Raw genomic sequence first — 27,073 nt, 5'->3', positions numbered from 1 at the left:
ATTTTTTTAAGTTTTAAGGTTTTTAAGTAATGTTTTTCTTGTGTCTTTTTTTACTTTTTGCATGTTGCCTATCCAACTTGCAAAGTAATTTTCATTTTAAGATTAAAAATACTTTTATGCATCAGAAAATTTTCAAATTTCACTTGCAAAATCTTTATAACCTCCAGATAAACATCAAACGTTTTTTAAGGAAAAACTTTATATTTTAGTTGTTATTTTCACTATCAAATCTCTGTACTTGTATTGAAAGAACGAATTGACGTTATAATATTTGAAATTGACTGAGAAAGCCACTAGGGGGACATTCTGAGCTTTTGATTGGTTATTCACATGTTATAGACAGAAGTAAGAGTGTATAAGGAAGTGTTTCCAAAAATATAAAGATGTCGGCGGGGCCACTGTATGTGATTCAGTACAAGAGTGATATCTCAGTAAATATAAAAGATAGGAGGTTCTTATTTTATATTCTAGTTTTTCAATATCAGTAATTTGAGTTCCTAATTCTTAGAAACTATAAACTTTATATTTGGACATCAATTTGAGCCAGTGCTTCAATCAACATCCCACGTGACACACAAAAATCAATGTTTAGGTGTGCTTTTTTAATATTTACTTTTAAATCATATAAGGAAATAATGTATAATACAAAAATTATAATCAACAATTTGATACCAAACTTATTGACATAAATTCATAAAATAGTAGTTCAATAAAATTTTGAATGTGAATCAACAAATGTGATGACATGGCCTTTGACCCATGTGGAGAGGGTTAAAGGGGGGGAATGAAGTAATCGATAAATTGCAACTGTTGGAAATTTTGGAAAATAGAATTTCAGTACAAATTGATTAACACATGAATGGTGAATATATAATAGAAACTTAAGATGAAAGTCAATGCAAAATGACAACCTCCAATGTTGCAGTGGGTAAGCCAGCCCTACAAGGTACAAAATACCATTGTTTTTTGTTATGTATGCTGGCTGAATGTCATATTAAGTCTGAGGATTTTAATGCTATGCGTGATCTAAATCAGCAATAGAAATACACAAAGTGTAAGACTAATCATCATATGTCTTTCTCCAATATGGCACCAATGTCGACTGAACCAATCTAATAAATTCTCAGGCTGAAGTAATAGGTTACAGTCAAGTAAGTGACTTATTAAATAATGTGCATACTTTAATAGATCATGATAGTAGTTGTCTGCCTTTTCTGGATGAATTTACCAGCAAAATGGATAATAAATTGGAGCTTGTTTTGAATGAAAATATTCAATTAAAGGAGAAACTTAAATCATGTCATAATGAAATACAAGAATGCAGGCAGGAGATGGTGGCTTTACATGGTCGAAATGTAGCAGTTTCAGTGCCAGTAAATAATCATGTTTTGGAAGTTGGTTCCTTGACATTTCCTAGTTCAGGGACTTTTGCTGCTGCTGTTAAATCAAAACACCAGTTTGTCTGTTATTCAATTCCACAGATCAAATAATTTATTCAATAAGAATATTTATTAATGCAACTTATGTAAAAGATGATACCCATTATAAGGGTCCTGTGCACTCTACCATTGATGAAGTTCAAGATGACCCTGAAAGTGAATCTGTCATGGTGTAAAACAGAAGAAAATCACATCAATGGCCTATTGTCATTCATGATGTTAATATGGGTAACACGAAGATTCATTAAAATCAGCTTACAGTAGTAGTAAAAGGTTATGTATTGGTCGATGTGCACTAAATACAACCGAGTCAGCTGTTGAGACATTTCTAAAAAAAATTGTTTCAATGTTGAAAAATGTGAAAAGCTTAGTTCAGAAAGGATAAATAGATCAACATCCTTTTGTGTGGAGCTCTATCTCAATTGGTTTTCCTCAATAGCATCAAAATTTTTTTCACCTGAGCTTTGTCCTGCTGATTTAATTGTTTGATCTTTTATTCACCTCAGAGTTAATTCAAAACAGAGTAAAGAGGAGTATATCAATAAGATTACCAATGAATAACAAGCTTAATTTGGTATGTTTAAATGTCAGAAGTATTAGGCATAAGATTGTTGATGTATCAACCCAATTTTTTTTGTTGTGATTTAATACCGGATATCTTAAATATTTCTTGAATCATGGAGTTGTGATAAAAAGCCTCCACCCGTATTGCCCCAATTATCAAATTATAATAACGATTTTTTTGGTGGACCCTTTGGACACAAAGGTGGTATTGTAATTTATTCTCCTCCTGGCTTGAAGTATAAGATTAATTTTAATTGTAACTGATCATACTGATTGATTGTTTGTAGTTAAGCACAAAGCTACACATTTGTCTATGTGTGCTCTGCCCACCACAGGTATCGAAACTTGGTTTCTAGCATTGTAAGTCTGCAGACATACTGCTGTGCCACTGATCTACTGAATCATGTAGTTTTAGTATTGATAAAGTTTATACTTTGCATTATATTTATTGCCCACCATCTGGTAAATGGTGTGGTTTTATGGACACACTTTGTTTACTAGTGGACAATATAAATTCTGATAATTTGGTGTTTTTTGAGGGTGATTTTAAAGTGAATTTTTTTTATTTACCCAAACTAATACAGATTAAATTTATGTTTTGAATTAAATAATTTGATGTCTGCTACAAATGTTAAGCTTTGTATTTACCAACATACTAGGGTTGTTGGTGCTCCTGTGTTAACAACTGATAATATTTTCACTAATTGTTATGTAGAAGATATAATTAAATGCTAAAAAAGATATTGGAGAAATATTTATTGGAAATATATAAAGTGTAATTATGACTGAAGGTTTATCTAGGTTTAATTTAGTTGAGAATTTATTTATTGTTATTCTGGAAAGACTTATTAATGAACAGATTATTGTCCAGAACAATGAATTTAGTAATTATGTGAATTTGTTCCAAGATAGTTTCGGGGAATTAGATGCAAAGGCGTATTCAAATATATTGCATTAAACTTGCTTTGTGTTGAGTTACTTCGTCTCTTGAGTGTATTCTTTATTCCAAATGTTTGTGGCCTGTGAGCTGACCCACAACTGCATAACTTGGAATTTAACTGCCCCATAAAAACACCCGTTACAGGATCAACTAACAGTGCTCACTATTATGTGACAGGATCAACTAACAGTGTTCACTATTATGTGACAGGATCAATTAACAGTACTGACTATTATGTGACAGAATCAATTAACAGTACAGACTACTATGTGACAGAATCAATTAACAGTGCTGACTACTATGTGACAGAATCAATTAACAGTACTGACTATTATGTGACAGAATCAATTAACAGTACTGACTATTATGTGACAGAATCAATTACAGTACTGACTATTATGTGACAGAATCAATTAACAGTACTGACTATTATGTGACAGGATCAATTAACAATACTGACTACTATGTGACAGGGTCAATTAACAGTACTCACTATTATGTGACAGAATCAATTAACAGTACTGACTACTATGTGACAGAATCAATTAACAGTACTGATTACTATGTGACAGAATCAATTAACAGTACTCACTATTATGTGACAGGATCAATTAACAATACTGAATATTATGTGACATGATCAATTAACAATACTGACTATTATGTGACAGGATCAATTAACAGTACTGACTACTATGTGACAGGATCAACTAACAGTACTGACTGCTATATAACATTATATTTAGCAGAAATATTTTATACTGATTTTGTAAATCATGCTAAATTATTATTTTAACTTATCTGAAGCCTATATTAGGATAAAGCATATGTTAAATATTTACCTATTTTGACTACTCTCTTGGCCACTGCCCCATTCCCAGTCATCTACTGGATCTCTCTCTGGACTATGAAGTTGATCTTGGAGTAATGGTGTGTTACTTTTATCTGGATCTCTGTTTCTGAATGAACAGAATAACTTAGTACACAATATGAAACAGTTACAGTACAAAACTTTAAGAAATTACATATATTTCCTTAATTCTAGATAGTTTGTTTTTATAAAATTTTGTTTCTGTGCCAGTTTTTACAGACAGTATTACCATTTATTATTTCTTTTGGTTCTGCAAAGTTTTTTCAGCAAATCACAGAACCTTTTCATACACATACAACCTTTCTTTTTCTTCACCTAGTTTGTAAGTATAAGGTTCTCCCTGATGTTCGGTTCATTGAAGCAAATTTTGTGTTAAGGAAATACTTTTGGATCTAACATATTTCCAGTGGTTACACATACTCCCTTTTTTTATATGACTAAGACTAGAATTAAAGAATGCAAGTTTTACTTAAAAGTGACAAAAACAATTCCACTGATGGTCAAATGTTTGGCCTGGCATGTTCTGCTGGTTAGGTGCTCTACTTGCAAAGTGTGGGTCATGGGTTCAAATCCCATCACCAAATATGCTTAGCCATTCAGTCAATCCCACTTTTCACTGGTATAGAACAGATGAAGATGGTATTGACTAGCTGCTATTTATCCAGTCTACCACTTCTAGATAGTGTAAATAACTTTCAAGTAGCTTTGCACAAATTTCAACAAAAAAATAAACAAGTCTAATCATTTACTAAATCTTTGAGCATTTACAAATCAATCACGATACAAATTTTATATTTTGGCCATAATAATACATTTATTTGTAAGTAATACCCTTTTACCAATAAATATGTCAAAATTAATGTCTCTTTTTCAAATTAATAATCATAATACTTAGTAAACATTCTTAAATCTAATCTAATGAAAATTAATTAGTTATCTAATATGGATATTACTCAATAATTTTTCAGGAGATGCTACTTAGAAAAATCTTTGCTAATGCACTTGCAATACAAACAAATAATACTTAATTTGTAACCTGCACTTTTAATAAAACTAAATCACTACTGAATCTCTAACCTGTACCTTTAATACAGTCCAATATTGAATCCATAACCTGCACCTTCAAAACAACCAAATCAATACTAAAACCTGCACCTTTAATACAATCAAATCAATACTGACTCTGTAACCTTGAATAATTTATGTATTTTATACATTTCTGAAAATCTGATCAACTTCTTTGCTTGCTTAATTTAAATCATTTATTATACAAACATTGATACCAAAAACTAACTATGCATATAGGTGCAATAAATCAACAGTAGCCTTGCTTAATTTCTACCTGTAGTCAGAAAGTTCTAAACTAAAATGCTCTAACCATAATATTAATAATCTGAAACAAACAAAAAACAATCTTTCTAAAATTTACAAAGTTCAATTAATAACAGAATCCACTTCATCAAGTCAAGAAACAACTAATCACAAAGTACTAAAAAGAAAGTAAAACAACAGAACATTTTGATAATTAATCCAAGCTATACTATTGCATTTGTTAACTACATCAAACTTACAGTCTTGACTTTCTTATACAGGAGTCACTGATTATTTCTTTTTAAGCAACTTGAAAGTACAATGATAAAAACCATTTTTAGAATGTATAACAACAGCACAAAGTTCATGATTCTTATATAAGGTAACGTATTCACAATTATTCTCACCAAATGAATAATTTTAATTTATGAGAAATAGAATCAGCACTACTGTTATATATATCTATCACAGCAACAATAGTAATGGTATTTCAACCACACGTCATATTCACTGCCAACGATGGCTTATATAAGTAGTATTCTGACCACTACTTTGTTTATTGTATCCCAGCCGGCCTGAAATGATATGAATTGAGCGAAACACATCCTTGGCAATGGATACGATGAATATAGTGTGGTTGAAATACTAATATTTTACACTCTTATACTTTTTGAAAATCCCTATGGAACTAGATTAAGAATGTAGTGTTAAAAAGTATAATGGGCCTAACATAATGTCTTACAACAAGTATAAATTATTATAATCATTCTTTGCCAACATCTAAAAGGAGTTATCACCATAACAATTGTTGTTGTAACAAATGGCCCATATAAATAGTATTCCAACCACTATGTGTACATTGTATCCTTGCCTGTGGATTGAATGAAACACCTCATCAGCAATGGATATGACAAATATAGTGTGGTTGAAATATTATTATTATTATTATAATACACTCTTCTAATTTTTGAAAATTTCTAAGAGACTAGATTAAGAATGCAATGTTAAAATATATAATATGCATGACATAATGTCCCATGACAAGTGTAATATGATAAATATCTAACATGTAATATGTAACATTATTTCCTCAAGTGTCAAGTCAGTCAACTCTGTTGTAATACAGATCACTGTTTCCTCGAGCTATAAGTCAGTCAGCTATGTTATATATGTGTGTGTAGCAAACATGGGGTATTCATAATCGAATGCATTCAAATACAGCTTTTTGTAGTATTTATACTTGTATTCAAATTTGCAGTGTACTGCATAGCTACTATGTGATCCAGTGGAAGAGAAATGACATACAATTCAGCAGAGAAACTGTAGAGGGGATCCTCCAACTGCCAAGCCACAACAAATAATGGCAGAGCCCACAGAGTCATCTGATTTCAAACCATTCGTAAAAATGGGAACAGAAGAATGGTTCAAAAGATGTTCAGCAAAGAGAAGATGGCACTTCCAATTGGGAGTATCCACCTTCCTCAGATGACTCAAAGAAAGGTCACAGGTGGGGAAAATAATAAGCCATGATGAGATAGGCTGACCATTGGAGACAGCAATGTCATCCAATAACAGACCCAATTCAGTCAGCAGACCGTCTATTCCGAAATAGCATAACCCACTGAAGAAGGAAGAGAACCCCAGATGGGATGCTGTGGCAAGGATCAAAGCTTAGTAGCAAATTACAAAGAAACTTGTAAATGGTTAGTGAAGAGGAAGTCCATGGGACTCAGTTTACAAGCTCTGGACTGGCAAAGTGTGGAAAGCCTCTGTGCAGAGCTGAAGCCCCCATATGATGGACAGGATACAGCATCTTCAAGGCAAAGGGCCTGGCAGAACCATAAACAAGAGACCCATAATCCAGCTTGAAATGTATGAGGGCATGATGGATCTTCAACAAATAGCATTGATCCACTCCCCAAGAGGTGGAAGAGAGGACACAGAGGATGTTCAGTGCCCTTGACACATAGCTGCTTGATGTGAGAAATGAAAATAAGCTTATGGTCAAAGATAAGCCCCAAGAACATTACCTGAAGAACCATGGGAAGAACACCACCATCCAGACAGAATTTGGGATCAGGGTGTAAACCCTGTTGATGGCAAAAATGAATACAAACGGTTTTAGAGAAAGAGAAGGTAAAACCATTTGCTTTGATCCACTTCAACAAGTGAGTGAGGGCAGTCTGATAAATAAACCTCATGTTTGACGAATGTGGAAATCATCAACATAGAGGCCATTTGAAACAGTAGGAGGAAGTTGTTTAGTGATAGTGTTGATGTTTATACTAAAAAGGGTGACATTGAAGATACAACTTGGGGAACTCCAAATTTCTGTGTGAAATAACGGGAAACGTTCGAACCCACAAGGACTTGGAATCCTCGAACCAGTAAAAAGTTATAAATGAAAATATGTAAATGGCCACACAACCCATATAAATGGAGGTCCCACAAAATGCTGTACCTTCATGTAGTGTCATAAGCCTTCTTAAGATCAAAGAAAATGGACACAAGGGAGTTCTCTTTTGAGGAAGAATTCTCTGATTGAGGTTTCAAGTTAAATTAGGTGGTCTACGGTGGAACACTGTTAATGAAAACCACATTGGACACAAGAAGACACAAGATCTTATCTTCTGAGGAAGGATTCTTTAATTGAAGTTTCAAGTCAAATCAGGTGGTCTATAGTGAAGCGCTGTCAATGAAAATCACATTGGATGTGCAAAAGGAGGTTGTTTGATTCAAGGAACCAAACAAAATGACCATTAACCATCCTCTCCAAAACTTACAGAGACATCTAGTCAAAGTAATTAGATGATAATTAGACAGAATCTTGGGATCCTTCCTGAGCTTAGGACAATAGCCTTGCACCAAGCATCAGGAAAAATGTTCTCCTGCCAGATCCAGTTAAAAACAACCAGAAGAAGAGCAAGAGAGACAGGAGAACGATGGTGCAACATTGGGCCCGACTGATGTACTGCCAGACCAACTGAGAACAAGCTTAAATTCCACCAGTGTAAAAGGGCGATTATAATTATAGAGATGATCAGCCCAAAAGGAAAGAGGTGATCGCTCTCCATGAGACTTGATGGCCAAGAAAGCAGGAGAAAAAAACAGAAGTGCTGGAAAGATAAGAAAAGCCCTCCCTGAGAGTATCGGGAATGCTCTGTACATCAGCAGCTTCCTGGCTATTGGAGAGCAAGATGCAAAGTTGATGGAAAGCATACTTCCCACTGACCTTCCAAATTTTGTCCCAGACGTCTTTGGAACTGGTAGTAAAAGAGATGCTGGTTGTGAACTTGATTCAAGATTTCTTTTGGCTTTGACATCCGACCTGCTGGACATGGGCACAGGCCCGCTGGAAAGCAATGCAGTTGGAAAGAATGGAATACCTGTGAAAGGTATTCCAGGCCTGTTTCTAAGCAAGCATGAGATCACCATGGATGAGAATATCACGGGAAATGTGTCGAGGTTTGTGGGATAGAACAAACAGCTGTTTGAATGATACAATCAGTTGCTGCCTCCACACAGTCATTAATAAGATGGAAGGCTAACAACAGCAGGATCGAGTTCCAAGAGAGAAGGGAAAGAGAGCCAGTCACCCTGCTCCAACTTCCACCATGGCACTCGGTTTGGGTGGCATTTACCATGGCCAATCTCCCTCAAAATCATAGGAAAATCATTCACTGTCAACCCTCCATGAAAAACGAGAGAAAAGTTAAAGGGAACAAATAGATAGATCAATAACAGTAAAAGACAGACTAGGTGCATGAAAATAGGTAAAAGAACCAGTACTGACTTCCATGGAACCTGCCCTGTTGCATCCAGGAGATGTGAACTTGTCAACTCTTGTATCCACAGAAGGCAAAAGACTCACACATGGTGTGAGAAACACTGAAGGAGGCACAGAAAGACCTGTCTGCACTCCCACTGTAGCAGTGGAATGTAGTGAGGCAGCATATGTCTGAGAAGGAGTAGGGGACAAAACTTCCGAGCCTCAGAGTAAGAAATGTTGTTTACAGTATGTAAATGTTGTACCTCTTTATCCTCCACCCACTTATGGCAAAATCAAAAGTAAGAGAGTTGGGAACCATCATAATTGATGCAGTGAGGGTCCAGGTATCTTAGGCATCATGGTCTTTGCCACCACAACGAGTGCACGTCAAAGAACCACAACAAGATGCCTTAGAATGTCCAAACTGCTGACACTGGAAACACCTGATAATGTTAGGAATATATGGCCATACATTACAGTTCATATAAACAGCCTTGAAAGTGGCAGGTGGATGTGGCAATGTAAATCTCAATACAAGAACATTGGTAGGCAGCATAATTCCTTCACACAGCAGAAACTCCTTGGCTGGAGAAACCAGTGAGAATCTCCAACTTGGGGATGGTCTTTAAATCCCTCTCAATAGGTATATCCTCAATGGCCTTCAAATTTAGATGTTCCCAGAACATAGTTTCTTCACTGACTTTGGAGAGCCAGCAAGATCCTCTAATCCCTTCTGAAAAAAGTGAGACATTTGCCCTAAAGTTTTGTCTGGCAAATAATGCATAATGGCAAAATGAGGTACAGGTGCAGAATGGGGTGGATACTGCTGTTCAGTCTTCTAAATGTGGTCACTTACCCATATTTTTTTCAAGAATTTGGGGATCCATATGAAAAAGATAATGATTTGGTGCCCACTGACCCCATCCACCATGGAGTTCTTTGAAGAGACGCACTACAATGCCAAACACCAGCATCAGACACACTGCCCACAACACCCATTGAGAATGCCCAACACTGGTATTTAATTGACCCTTGCCCAACAAGAGTATACAACTGATCCTGGGGTAGCCACCCACCTACAGGAATTCAACGCCAAAGTGGTGTGTTGCAATGCCCCAGACACCATTCAACCACCAAGATTCTCTCCTCCCCTACACGGGTTGCCATGCACGGCATACACGTGAGTGGATGTTCAAATCCCAGAGGAGGTAAACTGAAAATACAGAAAATTTTGTAGGAGGTCCCTTCACCACGTACAGGAATATACCTCGATGGGAAGTTTGTACTCAAAGAGAAATTAACATTTTTCTGTAAAAACAACGTAATATTAATACTTCATTTGATATATAAAAACCTTGGCTTCCTACTGGTTATAAGTAATATAGTATTGAACGTTAGAGAGAACTACTGACAAATTTTGAAAGAGAGAATATAACGGGCAAGTGTGGCAAAAGGGGTCTGATTTTCTATTTTATGGCTACACAACCAAACAAAATTGAAAACTACAAAAATTATGCTTTGCCTGAGTAATGACAACATTATAATGAGTAATTTACATTAAATTTCATACTTCTTGATGAAGTAATAAATAAATTAGAGAAGAGGGGATGCCTAGAGAAAAAAAAAGTCAGATTTCTCACACTAGGGGAAATTAAATTTTTTTTAACATTGCCTTTAAAATTAAGAGCTTAAACTTATATACTATTAAAATATGGGTTATTAGCTAAAATTTGATGCTATACTAATTCTAGCCTGATGACACATCTGAAGGGAAGCCTTTTTTTGTCAATATGAACTATATTCTATGTAAATTACACAATATAATATAGGTAAACTAAATTTCACATGTGTTAACTATATTTTTTATAATTTTCATTTATTGAGTATTATATGTTTTTATTAATATTATTGTAAACTATATTCTATAGTTTAACTAAATTTCTCATTTTTTTAAACTATATTCATCATTTTTATTCAATATTATATGTTTTCTATTATGTTTATTATCAACTATATTCTGCATTATATAACTGAGATTACATTTTTGTATTTCTAGCATAATCATGAGGCAGAGCTACAGAAGTCTAAATCTGGCTTTGGTGCTTCTGCCCATGTGCAGCAGCGTATTGTACAGAATCAACTAAATACGAGTCTACACATCCTCATCAGAAGCACCTCACTTACAAACTCGTTAATTATATTACTGGTACACTCCAACTCTTTTCAATGATAGAGTCAAAAGATTTTCAAGATCTAATGGTAGCCTTGGATTCTCAGTATATTCTTCCCCATCACAAGCACCTGTCCACAACGTTGATCGAAAGTAGGTTTGATGAAGTCCAACAAAAAGTCATCTCTCTATTGAAACTTGTATCCAATATGAATGTCACTGTAGATATCTGGAGTAGCAGACAAAATGCGCAGCTTTCTTGGAGTCACTGGTCATTTTATACTTGACTGGAAAATACAAACAGTTTTGCTGGCACATTGGTGTTTCAAGGGGCATCAAACATCTGATAACATTGCAGCTCAATATGATGAAATAATAAATATCTTTAACATCAACAACAAGGTGTCATATATTACAACTGATAATGCATCCAACATGGTCAAGGCTTTCTGCTTGGCTGGATTTGAATTGCAAACACTACCTAGTGTGAGAGATGGTGATATCTTATCTACAGATAGTGACTCAGAAGATGAACATTTAGATGAATCTAAGTCAGCAGACAATTTATCCAAATTTCTTCCTGAACATGACCTCTGCTTTTTTATACATGCTACAGCATGTGATCAAGGATGGCATGAAAAAAGTTTGACTACTGCTGAAAGTATTTTCCAAAGCATCAGCCATTGTGTCCTACTATCAAAAATCAACACAAACAACTGATCTACTTGACGGCCAGAGTTCAGTTGGTAACATCAACACTATGGAACTTAGAAATTAAGATGATTAAGTCTTTGCTGAAGATTCCCCAGAATAATCTAGACAGTAGTACTTACTTTTCATGATCAAACTGTGCTTACAGATTTGTTGACAATACTGACACCTTTTGAAGAGGCAACAGATTTCACCCAGGGTCAGAACATTGTTACTTCCAGTTATGTAGTGCCATGTGTTTATGGGCTGATGACTGAGATTGACAGCATGTATTTCAGATATAATTTCAATCTTATCTCTGCAATGAAGAAATCTGTTCACACCCAGTGGATTCAGCATAAGCAACAAAATGTCTTCTGCTTGGCTGCAGTATTGGATCCCAAATTTAAACTTGATTGGTGTTTCACTAGACCTATGGTCAATGAATTGAATTGAATGCTCCTGCAGCAAGAAAGTTTCCTCATCAAATAATTCTACAACCATGGAACCAAATGAGAACTGTAAATCACCCCACCTCACAAAAGAATTAAACTCTTTAGTTTCTTTACTGCCTCCAAGAAACCAACCACCTCATCTTCAGAGGATACAGAGATCAACACCTACCTCAATGGTTCTTGCATTCCTGAAGAAAGCAACCCTCAAGACTATTGGAAGATCTATAAAAAAAACTTTCCTACCCTATCTCTCCTAGCCAAAAGCTACCCGAGTGTTCCAGCATCTTCTTACCCTGTTGAGCGTTTGTATAGCATCAAAGGCAAAACCCTAAGACCTGATCACTGACAAGACATTTGAAAGACTGATGTTCAAATACTTAGCATTTTTCCTGTATTCATAAAACTATGAAATGTTGGTATTTGTATTTGATTACTTCTCTCCAGTATTCACCCCATCCCTGATATGTAGCAAGTAATACAAATCACTATTTGCTCAAGCTACAAGTCAGTCAACTATGTTCTACATTACATATATCATGTTTTTTGTTGTTGTTTTTTTCATTTAAAGACATGATCCAACATATCTTATCATAACCTATTCATGACTTATCCCATCACACAATGTGTAACATCTGCCAAATGTTAACTGCACTTTATAAGAGCAATGTGTCAAGTTTTGTGATGCCCTTCAAAATATCTGCTCCCATTACTGATTGAGCTCAACCAATGGCCTTGATTATACACTATTGCATACAATGTAATCCCACTGTAACAAGTTTTTGTAAAGAATATGAATTTCACAATTAGACCACATATCTAAACAAACTATCCACAGACACCTTCACTGTATATGAATGTTGGCTTCCATGACCATGTTTAAGCAAGTCATAGGAATAAAGTTTCATTGCAACTGCATCAGGAGTGCTTGACAGTATGTGACTGAATGGAACTGTCATAATACCAGTTTCTTCAGCCATCTTGCTTTTGAAAAGTCATTAATTTTGATTTGTGGCTGGAAGTTCATAACTTTTGCTCCTGAACCTTCAACTCCTTGTTTATTATTTTATTAATAGTATTGGAAGATATTTCCAGTTAAATTGCAATGACTTATTGAGTTGGGTGGTTGTCTTTCATAACCACAGCTTTCACTTTGCAACTGGGAGAACTGCTCCAAAAACGATTGTGGTTGTGACCCTGGTACTCATTGCAATCCTACTTGCTCTCTTGCAACTGTGTTTCCATTTTCATGAAGAACACTGAAGGATACCTTCATCAAGATGTTGTATCTTTTGGTTCTATATAGCTTAACATTCTCACTAAACAAATATCCTCGCTCTTTAAGGGCTTTGACACAGTTCTACAGCCAAGAGTAGCCTGAAAACATTGGACTATTGAATTAAATATATACAGACTAATCAACAACACCACACAACACATCAACTCATAAGCAAATGTAATTACTCGTAAAGTGTGATTAACCCAGTGTATTATTCTTTCTCATGCCTCATCTTGTCTTAATTAAATATATTATAACCAAACTAAAAAGATCGAACCTTGAGTATAAAATTCACATTCATGTATTCTTGCAGTTACTTCTTGATGAATATTGCAAGATTAAGCTCAACTTAAACTTTCCATTAAAGTAATACAATCACTGTATTACATTTCACTCTCTGATCTCCTGGAAAATCTTGTAAAGACTCAGAGATTCATAAACTTGTAAGTGTACTTAGTGTTGATACAACTTTTATAAGCTATATCACATATACCAAATGAAGTATTGAATTTTACTTATCAAAACTGGCAAATTATTCATAACACTCACTGTCACAGCACTTATACACTAGGACAATGCCAAGTTTTGTATTCCCCCTTCAAACTTTACAAAGTTCAGCAATTTCAAGTTTCAGATAAATAATTACATATTTAGAAACATCTTTTTTTTTACTGTGTACCTATAAAGTAACCTGGTACTGAGAGAGCTGTTTATAAAAGGTAGCAGTGAAACTGATTCTAATCCTCTGAAGGATAGTTTTCTCTCCTTATATCACAACTACAATTTCATAACTGGTTTATTATTATTTGTACATAATGGAAGTTTGTTTCAGTGAATTGTGATGCTCAGGGTCAACAATGGTTAGCATACACAGAACTTGGTACTTTAAAAACTAAATATGATGTTCAGAACAAAATTTATAAGAAAAATGTCAATTTGCTTATTTATACTGAGCAGGATAGGCTAGAAAATAGCAAGAGATTGGAAAAGCTAATTAAAATTAATGTTCTCCTTGTTACTACAGTCATATCACAGTCAGAACCGGGCCTTCTGACTACCTATGCATAATTATATCTTTAAAAAAAGAAGATAACATACTCAATCTCAAATAATGATGTGAATACTAAAATTTGGCAATTACCTAATTTCTACTAAAGTTCAGTTAAACAGTGTTAGAAACATATATTATCTTATTAATAAAAACTAACTAATATAAAACTTTGGGCTGTGCACAATAATTTTTCTTTTTATAAAGGAATTTATCCTTACATAGTTGCATGTTTCCTTTAGGAAACTTGTGTTCTAGTGAACATCAAAACATCTATAACCACAAAAGGCTAAATTCCTTTATGAAAATAATTACCGTGAACAATCCAACTCATTCTACCATACATTTATAATAATAACAGCTGCACAAGTAGAAGAATACCAGTTTTACTGTGTTACCTTTCTTAACCACAGTAAGTAAGATTAACACTCAATATTGTGTAATAATGTCATTCACCATACTTACTTAGATAAATCCCCAACAAGATAACTTTTCCGACGAAGATAAGACGGCCCCTTATCTCCTGCCAATGTCTGGTGGCCTATCTGAGATATTTGTAACCAATCCATGCTCTATAATAGCAAGACGGAACTCAGGTTCACCACAAACAACCTGACTAATACACGTGGATGAGTTTAACAACGATTCCAATAAGAGGTGATAATTAGTATTTATTCAGGGAATCCTTGTAATTTGTGACCCTTGACAACCATCAATATTTATACAACAGCATCTAACTGAACGAACTGGAGAAGCTAATAGACAGACAATTATGAAAAGTTTTAAATTTTAACCACAGAACGGGATGAAAATAATATATACGTTTATTACATATATTAAATTAATCGTGATAAAAAAAAAGCACAATAAATTTTAAGTAACATGATTATTTACGCTATTTTAAATATTGGAAATAATGTGCAACAATTATCATATAATTGAGATTTCATATAACAACGCGTGCTGGACTATGGATCTGCAGGTCCGAATTTTGAGTCCCGTCCCAACCAAAAAATCGCGATTTTTTTGGCCAAGGGTGCGTTGTAAGGGTAAAGGTCAATTTCCACAATTCGGTGAAGCAAGAATTGCCAAAAAGTTGGCGGTGGGTGCTGTTGACTAGCTACCTTCTCCCGATTCCGTAAATTCAAAACTTGGGGCAGCTAGTGCACATATGGCAAGAGTAGCTTTGCGCGAATATCCTAAAACAAACCATAAAAATATATTACACCTAGATATTATTATCTTGGCACTTGTGTATAATGTTAAAATAATAAATAAACAACACACAACGTTAACATCAATAAACAATTAAAAATATTTCTAAAATGTGTACTCTACATGTGTTTCAACGTTCATCTCGAAACGGGACCCACGGCAAGAACTCCTGAAGATGACGTGGTAAACGTCGAAACATGTACAGTCTATATTTTATAAATGTTTTCAATTGTGTATCGATTTTAACGTTGTGTGTTATTTATACCACACCGTCACATTACGAGTATATATATATATATATAACAACATTTTCCTTTTGAACATGCGTTTGTAAGGGCTTGAAGAAATACATTATTTAAATTACAACAAATTTTGACACACATATATCAACATATGTGAAACGCTATACTGACGATTTCATACCAATCACATTAACTTTTACTGTAATAAACTAACATGTGTCAAACAGTTTGTTCGGCATTCATTTACTTTTTTTACGTCTATTAAAATTTTAAATGTGATTGACAGTCACTGTCAAAATTGACAAATGTTACCCTATACCGGTGCACTGCCTAGTCCAGCAACCACGTCAATACATCGTGAAATAATGGTTACATAACGAGAGCCACGTGCTACGCACTTTGATTCGACAACTGTTATATACGCGATGTTATTTTTGGATATTAACTAGTTTAAAATAGCTCGTAGCTTAACATACCAAATCAGCAGTCTTACATAAATTGACGGATTCCTACATCATAATATTTATCCTGACAAAGTTTACTATTAATATTCAACATTGAGAATTAATTAAATCCATATGCTTTCTCTCCTCTTCCTTTCCTTAACATCATATACACTCGTCCTTTCGTATTTCACGCCGGTGCAGTGATGCCTGGCCATCCCGCAGTGCGACAGGTCAGGTTCCCGCTAGGGGATAATATGTTTTTCTCCGGATTCTTAATCGTTCGCTTTGCAGGTATTTAAGCGTTTGGTAAAACTGTGCACGAGACTTTTCTCTTCATAGTACAAGATTAATGTCACCACATGCAAAAATCAAAACGATTTTCACAATTTTATAACAGTCGATTGTAATTAGTACTCAACACAAAATTAGGAACAATTTTTGAGCAGATAGCCATTGTGTAGTTTTGTGTGTGAATACTAAAAACCTTCCAAATAAGTTTCAGAAAACTTTACCTAATTTTAGGTTTTCGTTTCTAACATATTTTTATTATTCTATATACATAAGTATAGTAATTAGTCTATCAAAATACTTGTGACTATTTACATTTACATTTACGTTATTCTTATTAATGCCCCTACATTAAGATTTAGTTTCGACCAAAGATGTAAAATAAAAATAAACTGGGTAAGCCGTATCTAGTGGCGACTGAATATGTAACGATTCTAGCAGGTATAATATCACAATAAGAAAACAAATATTTCGGTACAAATATTCTTTAGCCGCGGCATAGCGGTTCATAGAAAGGCTACGAGGTTGTTGTTCTTTTTTTCTTTGTTTTTTTCAAGTACAAACTTTTAGCTCGTAGCTCCATCATCTCTTGACCGATTTGAGATATAATTACAGTTTTGGACTAAAGAGGTCAAACCTCTTCGACTGATGTATTTGATCAAGTCCAAGGTCTCATGGATTTATTTACATTAATCGTGCCTGAACGAATTTCAAGTGAAGCGGCTATTGAGGATTCCCTCTTGTTTAAACTTTTTCACATTCTTCCATATACTTAGAAAACAGGTATAATTTTACACATATTCTTGATCTAAATCAATAATACAGTGCATTTAAAGAACAAAATATTATTAAAAAGTAATTACACGTGGATCTACGAAATGTTTTAAATGTAAAATGTCATCACTGTATAATGACATAAATGGTCTGATACTTTGTTTCTTTACATTCTGTAAATTAGCCCTAATTTGTAACATTTAATAGCTGTTTATTAACTGATGGTGGAAGACGGTGAAATTAGTTAATTTAATCACAGTTTTATATCGTTAGTTTTTATTTATTTACGGATTTCTTACTCTGTTTACATATTTTTATCATGAATTCAGTTCGCGCGCATGCGCGGGAACAATACAAATTCTATAAATATAACTAAGAACATAATTTTGTGTACACGTGGGATTTGCCATCTTGAAATTCACTTCAGCAATGCCGACCAGTTCCGAGTAGGATTTTGTAATTATGCAGTACATTAACTGTCACCATTCAACGTGACTTAGAAGCAAAAAATAATTACGGTTCGTACAACAGACTATCTGCGCTGTCGCCCGCGGTGAATCGCAGCCCATATTTTAGCGCCGTAAATCCGTAAACTTACCCTTGAATAACGGGAGGGGGACATACATTACAGACTATCTGCGCTGTCCACCGCGGTGAATCGCAGCCCATATTTTAGCGCCGTAAATCCGTAAACTTACCCTTGAATAACGGGGAGGGGGACATACATTACAGACTATCTTTGCTAACACAGATAAAGTTATATCTATGATAATTTATATCTGAACACCCTCTATTATTTTTATGCGTACAAATTAAGCAAAAGTTGGATTATGTGTAGATAAAGTAACTTATTTTTCGTTTCTTTGGTTGCTAACGGTACACTGTGTATAATTTTAAGTTTTACTATGACACAGCGATACAATTAAATGATTTCATTCCAAAGTGCAGTGTAATACAAACTATCACATCTGGCAGTTATAAACCTAATTAGTTGAATAACGAGCTTAGCTAACTGTCACAGCAAGTGAAGATTAATCATCTCTTAACAACTGTTTTATAACTGCAAATAAGGGGTTTAAAAACTCTACTTTTTCTTCTTTTATGTGATAAAGTTCACGTAAGCTACACCTTTTTAGTTGTTTTTTTCATATTCGTCGTAATTTCCTCATTTCTAGTATATCTAGCATGTTTCAAGTTCAACTCCAAGTGTTACTGTTGTACCTAACGTTTAATGTTCAACTTAAAATGTTATTGGCATATCTACCATATTTCGCGTAAACGGCGAGTGTTACTGGTGTACTGCAAGCCCTAACCTTTGAAAAACGATTTATCTATATTCTTTGTTTAAAAAATTGGAGATAAACGTTAGTTTGTATTGACTGAATTGTACTGTTTGTTTTATTAAGTGAACATGTGGTCATATTTTAAGGGCAAGAAGCAAATATTAGGCCTAGTACATTAATTTGATGAATAAACAAAGTAACAATCAATAAAACTTTTATATCCAGTAAAACTGGAAAAATTATATCGTTATAATCTCCTTAAAGTCTGGCATATAACATCTTGACTAGAATCATTTTTTAAATACTCTTTTGTAACTTACAGACAAGGGTAAAATAGTAGGTAACTGTTATACTAGGAAATAACAACATCAAATGATTCCTTGAAATATAATCTCATCTGTTTCAGCCTTATCACTTGATCTACTAGACATGATACAGTCAGAATCATCATGATCTCTGTAATGTCTGATTTCTATTTCTTTGCTGTACATTCTACAGACACGTTATTCATGATGTTAGAAAAACACATAGGTTCAAGAAGTCTTGACAGAAATGAATAAAAACCTCTGTTTTGTGTAGATTCTCGCAATTTGCAATCAAACATAGGCCTATACATGCAACTTTTGGACATACTTTTGAATCACAGGCGATATTATAGTTTACTGATACAGGCTATATGCATAATGACAAAGAAGGGGATATCTTTATAAATTTGAGTAATATGTACAAAAAAAAGATATATATATATATATATATATACCTAAAGCAATTTGGTATGTTTTTTTAATTCAAATGGCGAGTGACAGCGTACTTCATTATGAATTCAGTGCTGTATATATACATGTCAACCTCTTGCTGAGTGCACCCTTTTCACTTCTTCTTGCTGTGTTTAGCACAAAGCTTGCCCCAAATGTTTGTTACAATGTCTCTTCCTAAGGTATCATTTGAAGAAGAAAATCTAATTTGTCCACCAAGGTTCTATTTTCTGAATGTTGACAACAAAAGAGTTTCACTAACAAAACTAAGACATGTTTACAACTGAAAGTGAAATCCAAACTGAACTATGGCAATCTCCACTCAATATGATAGCCCTTACGGTCTCGTGTCATGTAGAAAATCAAAGTAGTTCAACAAATGCAATTTAGGTCACAATCAAATTTGTTATGGCTCTTCTTGCTATTCTGAATTTGCTTATAACTAATAATCAATTTTGTAATTTAAACTAACACACTGACTTAATTTTTTAGTTACAAATGTTGGATGTCTATATAATACAACATGGTTCAAAAATATTGTATTACTGTGCATGTAACATCGCTAGTCTAAACCAATTACAATTACAGCGCTGGAGTCATAGCAGCTAACAGGGTCACATGAAGTTATCTGTGAGCTTGTCCTGTGTAAAAACAGCTAACTGCGTGAACATCGAGCATCATGACAGACTTGAAGGGGCTCTAATAAGCCATCACAAAACTCATTTCAAGGGCATTTACAAGTGACAATATGATGGCTCCTGTCAAACTTGAAGGCCTGTTACTGGTGTATCTAGAATATTTCACATTCAGTTGCAAGTGTTACTGGTTTAAATAGTATGTTTCACGTTCAACTGCAAGTGTTACTGGTGTACCATAGTACGTTTCACGTTCAACTGCAAGTGTTACTGGTGTATCTAGAATATTTCACGTTCAACTGCAAGTGTTACTAGTGTAAATAGTAGGTTTCACGTTCAACTGCAAGTGTTACTGGTGTAAATAGTATGTTTCACATTCAACTGCAAGTGTTACTGGTGTATCTAGAATATTTCACGTTCAACTGCAAGTGTTACTAGTGTAAATAGTAGGTTTCACGTTCAACTGCAAGTGTTACTGGTGTACCTAGTATGTTTCACTTTCAACAGGCTGTAGAACGCGTCAGACGGATAACTACCGGGTCATTAACAGAAAGAATATTTCAATACTTTTCTGAAAACTCGCACTAATATGTTTCGTCCTTCACATTTGGTGTGTCTTTATGTATGTAAAAGCTTAATTATTACTGATAAAAAAAACTAAGGAATATCAAATACATACAGCGTTAGTATTTAAAATTTTCAACTAGATCAGTAAAAGTCACATGACAGAAATGTGGACAAAATTTTAATTTCTCATCTATGTATTTTAATTATTTTTGTAGGAACAACTGTTTCAGGTATCTTACCAAAGCCATTACAGTCTTCTCAAGATAGTTAGTCCACTTATCAAGAACTTACAAGTTATCATGTTTAAAACAATCAAGATTTGCAGTCAATCTTTAACAAGCACACACATAGCATCTACTAAATCATGCCTTGTGGTGGGGCGGTCCACAGTGGGAAGTAATACGCTTTTGTTACTCATTTTTATTACTAATTCTTTCTTTTACCACCAGGAGGAGAAGATACATAAATTCAGCTTACAGCTATTATGGGCATAACTCACTTTGTATAGTAAAGTCAAGTAAACAGTGAAATATTAAATTTTAACATCTGGGGTTCCTTAAAGACAAGTTCGTGGTATTTCACATTCATTTTAATTGGTACTTTAATGAAAATGTGAAAAAATGAAATGGAACTGCAGTAGTTTTCACCTTCCATCACCCCACTAGTTTTGCAACAATAAGCATCATGAAAAAGACTTCCATTCTGCATACATTAAATTTTCTGCTGGTGCCAAATGATGAACACGTATATAAGTGTTGGCTCAATGCAGTATCTGCACACATGAAATGTATGATAGAATTATCATATAGTTTCAACATATACAAGATAATAAAATCTAAAATGATAAAGACTACTAATATGTATGTGTTTGTAATACCATATCACTGATACCCAAGGCTGTGTACAGGAGTTTAAATTGGACCATTCTTTTCTGGAAGGGGATTCACCTTAAACACCCATTATATACATAAACCATATTAACACAAGCATATATATCATATGCACAGAAATTGCATTACACTTACCAAAATGACAGAGTCTGTATGCCCAGTCTTACTGGGGGCCTTTACTTCTATAGAAATGTTGTTCCAATTTACTATTAACATACCTTGATGGATTGTTCCACTAAGCTATTCACCTGTGTAGAAATGTGGTTTCAATTTACTATTAACATTACACTGATGCATTGTTCCACTCATCCATATTTACACATGAAGAAATGTGGTTCCAGTTTACTAATAACAACTCAACTACTTACACATGTAGAAGTGTGTATTAACATACACTAGCAAATTTGATGGTGTGTACATCTTTTACAAGCTAGTGAAGAATGATTAAAATTTTACTTGTCATAATACATTAATATTAGGCCTATTATATTTTTAAACATTATACTTTTTATCTAGTCCCTTAGGGATTTTTAAGAATTAAAAATGGGTATAACCACTTGTATTGAGCAACGTATATGGCAGATATTGTGTGGTTGTAATATCATCATCAAAGACAATTATAATTCCTGCAAATCCCTAAGAGACATGGTAAAGAACATAGTGTTTTAAAATGTAATAGGCCTAATACTAATGTCGTATAGCAAATATAATTATTAACATACACTGGCAAATTGTTCCATCAATTATTTGCTGTGTCGTGGTTCCAGTTTATTATCAACATATTGTTCCACTTTGATAACAAAGATATTATGTTAATCTACAAAAACCACTATTTTAGAGATCATAAAGTTCAATATTATCAATACAATAAATCTTGTAGAAACTGTGGGACAATTACAGTTTTTTTGAGTGGTGAAATGACTGGTCCACTAAATGAATGAAAACTTTTACAAATCCAAAAATGTTTTCATAGACACTAAATAAATTACAACTGTATGAATAAATTGAAAAATGCGACATCCCTAACAATATCAAAAACTGTTTTTTTTTATCATTTTATGCACAGATACAATAATTGTGTCAACATGTAGCTGCAGGAACAGTGAAAAAACACAGTTTTATATTAACTTATTTGCACATATTTAAATTTCAGGTATATAGTAAATAAAAAAAGTAAGGACATGAAAAAAATATATTTGTGTGATGTACATAAAACTCCTACACAAAACTACTCTTTTTTTATGAAAATCAAACTCAAGTGCAAAATAATTTCTCGTAATCCTTCTACAGCAGTTTACAGATATACTGAAAAACACTTTCAGCAAGGATATGTGTCAGACCAAGTTAAATGTCACTATAATGCCTTTACATACACTCAATGTTCATACAAGACAGGCCTACAATAAATACAAATAATATTTTAGAAGAACTACTAGTAGATGTCTATTCTTTTTTTAAAATAGTTCAGGATAAGTGAACTTCAACCAGTTACTACGATTTCATTGAATGTTTAGTTCATGTTTTCAACATGTCTTTCAAAGACACAAGCCAAACATATTTTACAAAGTAAGTAAGAAACAAAAGAACAAAATGAATTATTGTAGTTTAGGTCTTTTATACAAGTTTGACAAACACAAATTTCAAAATCACAAAATACTTTGTTTTCATTTAATCAAATGATAACTCACTTGAGGAGACCAAAACAGAGGCATTAGACAATACACCGATACAAAATTTAACTTTGACAAGTTTGGAATTATGTAATATAATACATAAGGTAAAAGATTAACTTTAATAAATTTTGCACTGGAAAATACATGAGTAAAAATTTACATTTGATAAATTTGGCATTGGACAAGACATTGGTAAAAAAAAAGGAACTGTCAACTTTGGCAATGGGTAAAAAAGTCAATTTTGATAAGTGTGACATCAGAAATATATAGCACACATTAAAAAGCGAAAAATGATTATTACATCTCCTACTGTCAAAGGAAAAAATGAATAGAATAGATACTTTAACTCTCTTGCTAAGAAGTTGGTCAAATTAACCGACCTTGTAACCATTTTGTACTCCTTATAGTTTCCGTACTATAACTATTAATATACTTTGTTTATCTTCACAAGATCTGGCAGACTTTTAGTAAACATTACAAGTCTTTTCTACACAGAAAATCAGATATTTCAATGAAGTATTTTTACTAAAGATTTGTCTTTGAATATATATATAGTATTTCTATATACTAATCTGAGTGCTAAGTGATTTATATGTTAAGCTTAAAATACTTTTCTTCATCGCAAGTATCTCAAATTTTCTTTACATATTCCCTAAAACCTCCTAAATAAATTTCAAACGTTTTTTTCAGTAAAATTTTATCTGTTATTTTCTCTACCCTAACTTTGTACAAGATTGGTAAATTTTACTGACCTCACAACCACCAAAAAAAAAGTTGAATTACCCATTTTTCTTTCTAGAATGACTTCAAATTGTAACATGAATTACATTTGTTTATCCTAAATAGCTATAAATTCATAACAGTATTCATCTATCTAAACTTAAATTTTATTGTTTTATTACCCTCTGAGACCTGTCTAACTACTATTCACCCCCATTATAAGTTGTAAATCGCTTAGCAAATATGTCGCTCACATTAAGCTATCAAATTACATTACACACAAGCTACTCGTGAGCTCCTCACAAGCATACCTCGTGAAAAATTGTATTGTATTATTATTATTATTTATTTCACCTAATCTAACCTTATCTAATATAAAAAGTTTCCTACTTTTACATTTTAGTTACTTTTATAAAGTAATAAATAAAGAATACACACGAAAAACAAGAAAAAAGCCCTTACCTGGGTCTTTTTCTTTTTGACATTTAACACTACTTTTTTTATACTAGTAGTAGCACTGCACTAAATTATTCTTAATTTAATTAAACAATGCACCAAAGAACACAATAATAATAATATACAAAAAGTAGAATATGTACCATAAATATCACAAATTTTCTGGCTTTCTAACTATGCGATGAAAACTGTTATATATTCAGCTAAGCTCATTGATGTGTTTCCCATGGAATAATGTTTGAACTGGAAGTAAAACTAACAATTATCTGTACATAAAATAATGTAATATAATAATTATTTGATAGAGTGAGATCTTGGCTTTCTATTGGTTATAAATAATACAGTACTGAAAGTCAGAGAGAACAATTGGAAATTTCTGAAAGAGAGGATTTGAAAGGTGGGTGTGGCAAGAGGGGGTCTGGTTGTCTATTTCATGGCTCTATAACTAAACAAGATTGGTGGCTATGAAAATTATGCTTTGCCCAAACAATGACAATATTATAATAAGTAATTTATATTTAATTTCCTACTTCTTGGAGGGATGGTAAATAAATTAGAGAAGAGGAGATGCCAAGAAAGCAAATGTTACAATTCACACACAAGGGGAATTTGTTTTAAATATTGCCTTATAAAAGCAAGAACTTAAAATTTATATACTATTAAAATATGGATTATTAGCTACACTTTCATGCTATTTTCTTATTGGTATACCATGTAAAAAAAGTAGCTTAATTAAATGTTGAATGTAACTCACTAAAACCTTGTGACATGCGCAGAAAAAGATGCCCATGGAGAGATGGATAAAGGTACTTGTCTTGTGTATAGTGTAAATTGTATTTTGAGATATTATACGAGTCTTCTTTTCAGAAGCTTTTATCAACTTAGTACCAAGGTGAGTTATTTAGACCAACTCTGTTATGAAATTACTAGTACAAGAAAAACTTTTTACTTCTGACCTTTCTTTGTTGGGAAATGATTGTGATGAAGTTCCAAGTAATGAAGATTTTTCACCTGGTGCTCTTGATACTGTATCCAATGTTGTACCTTTCTGGTTGAAGAGTGTTGAAATATCCTGCCAACCTTTTTTGCTCACATCTGCTACCTTAAAGGTACAATTCTAATGTTAGGAGCTTTATGATGCTCAAGTACATGAAAGTTTTTCTTAGAATACAACAGAATCAGATACACAATATAACTTACAAATTATCTCTCATCTCCTTCTGAAGACATTAAAATATATGATTCACAAGACTAGAAAGAAGAAGAAGCAATAGTTGCATGTGTAGTTTATTAAAAAAAAGGAATAAGTCGGTTTCAGAAACTTTCATTAAGACCAGTGAAAGGAAGGAAAGAATCACTATGAACAATTTGTACAGATATTAGTGAGAACCAAAGGGAGAGAAGTACTGAGTCACTTTTAACAACAGTAGATCTAAATCCTTTTGTATACAGACTAATGAGAATCAAGTAGAGGGTAGTCACTAACTCTGGCTGTATGTATAGAGTACTCAGAACCTCAACACTTGTTTACTTGAGCAATATCCATGTATTTTCAGTTGTGTGATAATTCATGACATGTGAAGTGTGTGTTTTCTCCAAATAAATTATTTTCATGATATAATTGGGCTTTGGTATTCACAATACCCCACATATAAAAAGGAGACAGAATGTGGAGTCATTTTTCTGATTACATTTCATGTTTCCTAATGAATTATTGTACAAAACTGAGTGATGAAGCTGTTGCTAAACTACTAAAAAGAGACAATTTTATTAATGAAGAAAACAGTAATGGGTTAAATAACAGTGACTGTAATGATAAGGAGTCAAAGTGTACTCTGTACAGAGTTAAACAACAGAGGATCTAAATCTTGTTGTATACATTAATGAAAACTGCTGTATATACAAGACTGTTTAGTGTAAGAGTTATTACTCAGTTCATTTAGCGATCTAATATTTAATGATTATTTAGTTTTCATAACAAGGGCTTAAAAGTAATTATTTTAAAAGCAACAGTTAATAGAAATTTAGTTATGTAACTCTGTAAGAGTCGTACATTGTGTGTATAGTTCAATTGTAATTTGACATAACATTACTTCTGTATTTTTGATAGATTGTTTAGGCAGAGTATTCATGATGAAACTTTGTAGAATGGATGGCAACTACTGTTGTAGATACACAAGTGTAGAGGACGACGTTTTGAAAGTCTTCTGCTTTTCGAAACATCATCCTCTATACTTGTGTCTAAAATAGGCAGTTGCCGTCAATACTACAAAGTTTCTTCTGTATTTTTCTCGTTGCTTTAAGTGAGCATTGTTACATCATAGTGTATCATAGTTTGTAGAAAGTTCTAGGCCTCACTCATTACATTACATTACCCAAGAGCTACTACGAGCTGCTCAGTGTGCCTCATGAAACATTTTTATTATATTATTTATTCTATATCTAATCAAATCTTAACTAACCTAAAAAGATCCCTATTTTTACATTTTAGTTACTTTTATGATAATAATTAAAGAATAAACAGAAAAACAAGAAATAAAGTACTTACCCACTTACTTTTTTCTTGCTGTCAATTGTCAATGACACTTAACCATAC

The 27,073-nt window shown here is 33.3% G+C and overlaps 1 protein-coding gene across 3 annotated transcripts in view; it reads right to left on the bottom strand.

Moving 5' to 3' along the window:
- The window catches only part of LOC106465417 (ADP-ribosylation factor GTPase-activating protein 1-like), an 82,041-nt gene that overhangs the window by 19,722 nt on the left and 35,246 nt on the right, over positions 1-27,073 (bottom strand). For 2 of the 3 annotated variants that reach the window (XM_013925643.2, XM_022393308.1), the window contains 2 exons: positions 25,434-25,579; positions 3,786-3,902 (listed from right to left, as the gene is read on the bottom strand). In XM_013925643.2, coding sequence (XP_013781097.1) covers positions 3,786-3,902; positions 25,434-25,579 — 263 coding nt within the window. The remainder of the gene's footprint in view (positions 1-3,785; positions 3,903-25,433; positions 25,580-27,073) is intronic. The other variant, XM_022393307.1, reaches the window with a different exon arrangement.

Source organism: Limulus polyphemus, unplaced genomic scaffold (genome assembly GCF_000517525.1).
Source record: "Limulus polyphemus unplaced genomic scaffold, Limulus_polyphemus-2.1.2 Scaffold1936, whole genome shotgun sequence".
Lineage (NCBI taxonomy): Eukaryota > Metazoa > Arthropoda > Merostomata > Xiphosura > Limulidae > Limulus > Limulus polyphemus.
Note: the sequence above shows the minus strand (reverse complement) of the source record. Positions and strands in the feature narration are given on the sequence as shown.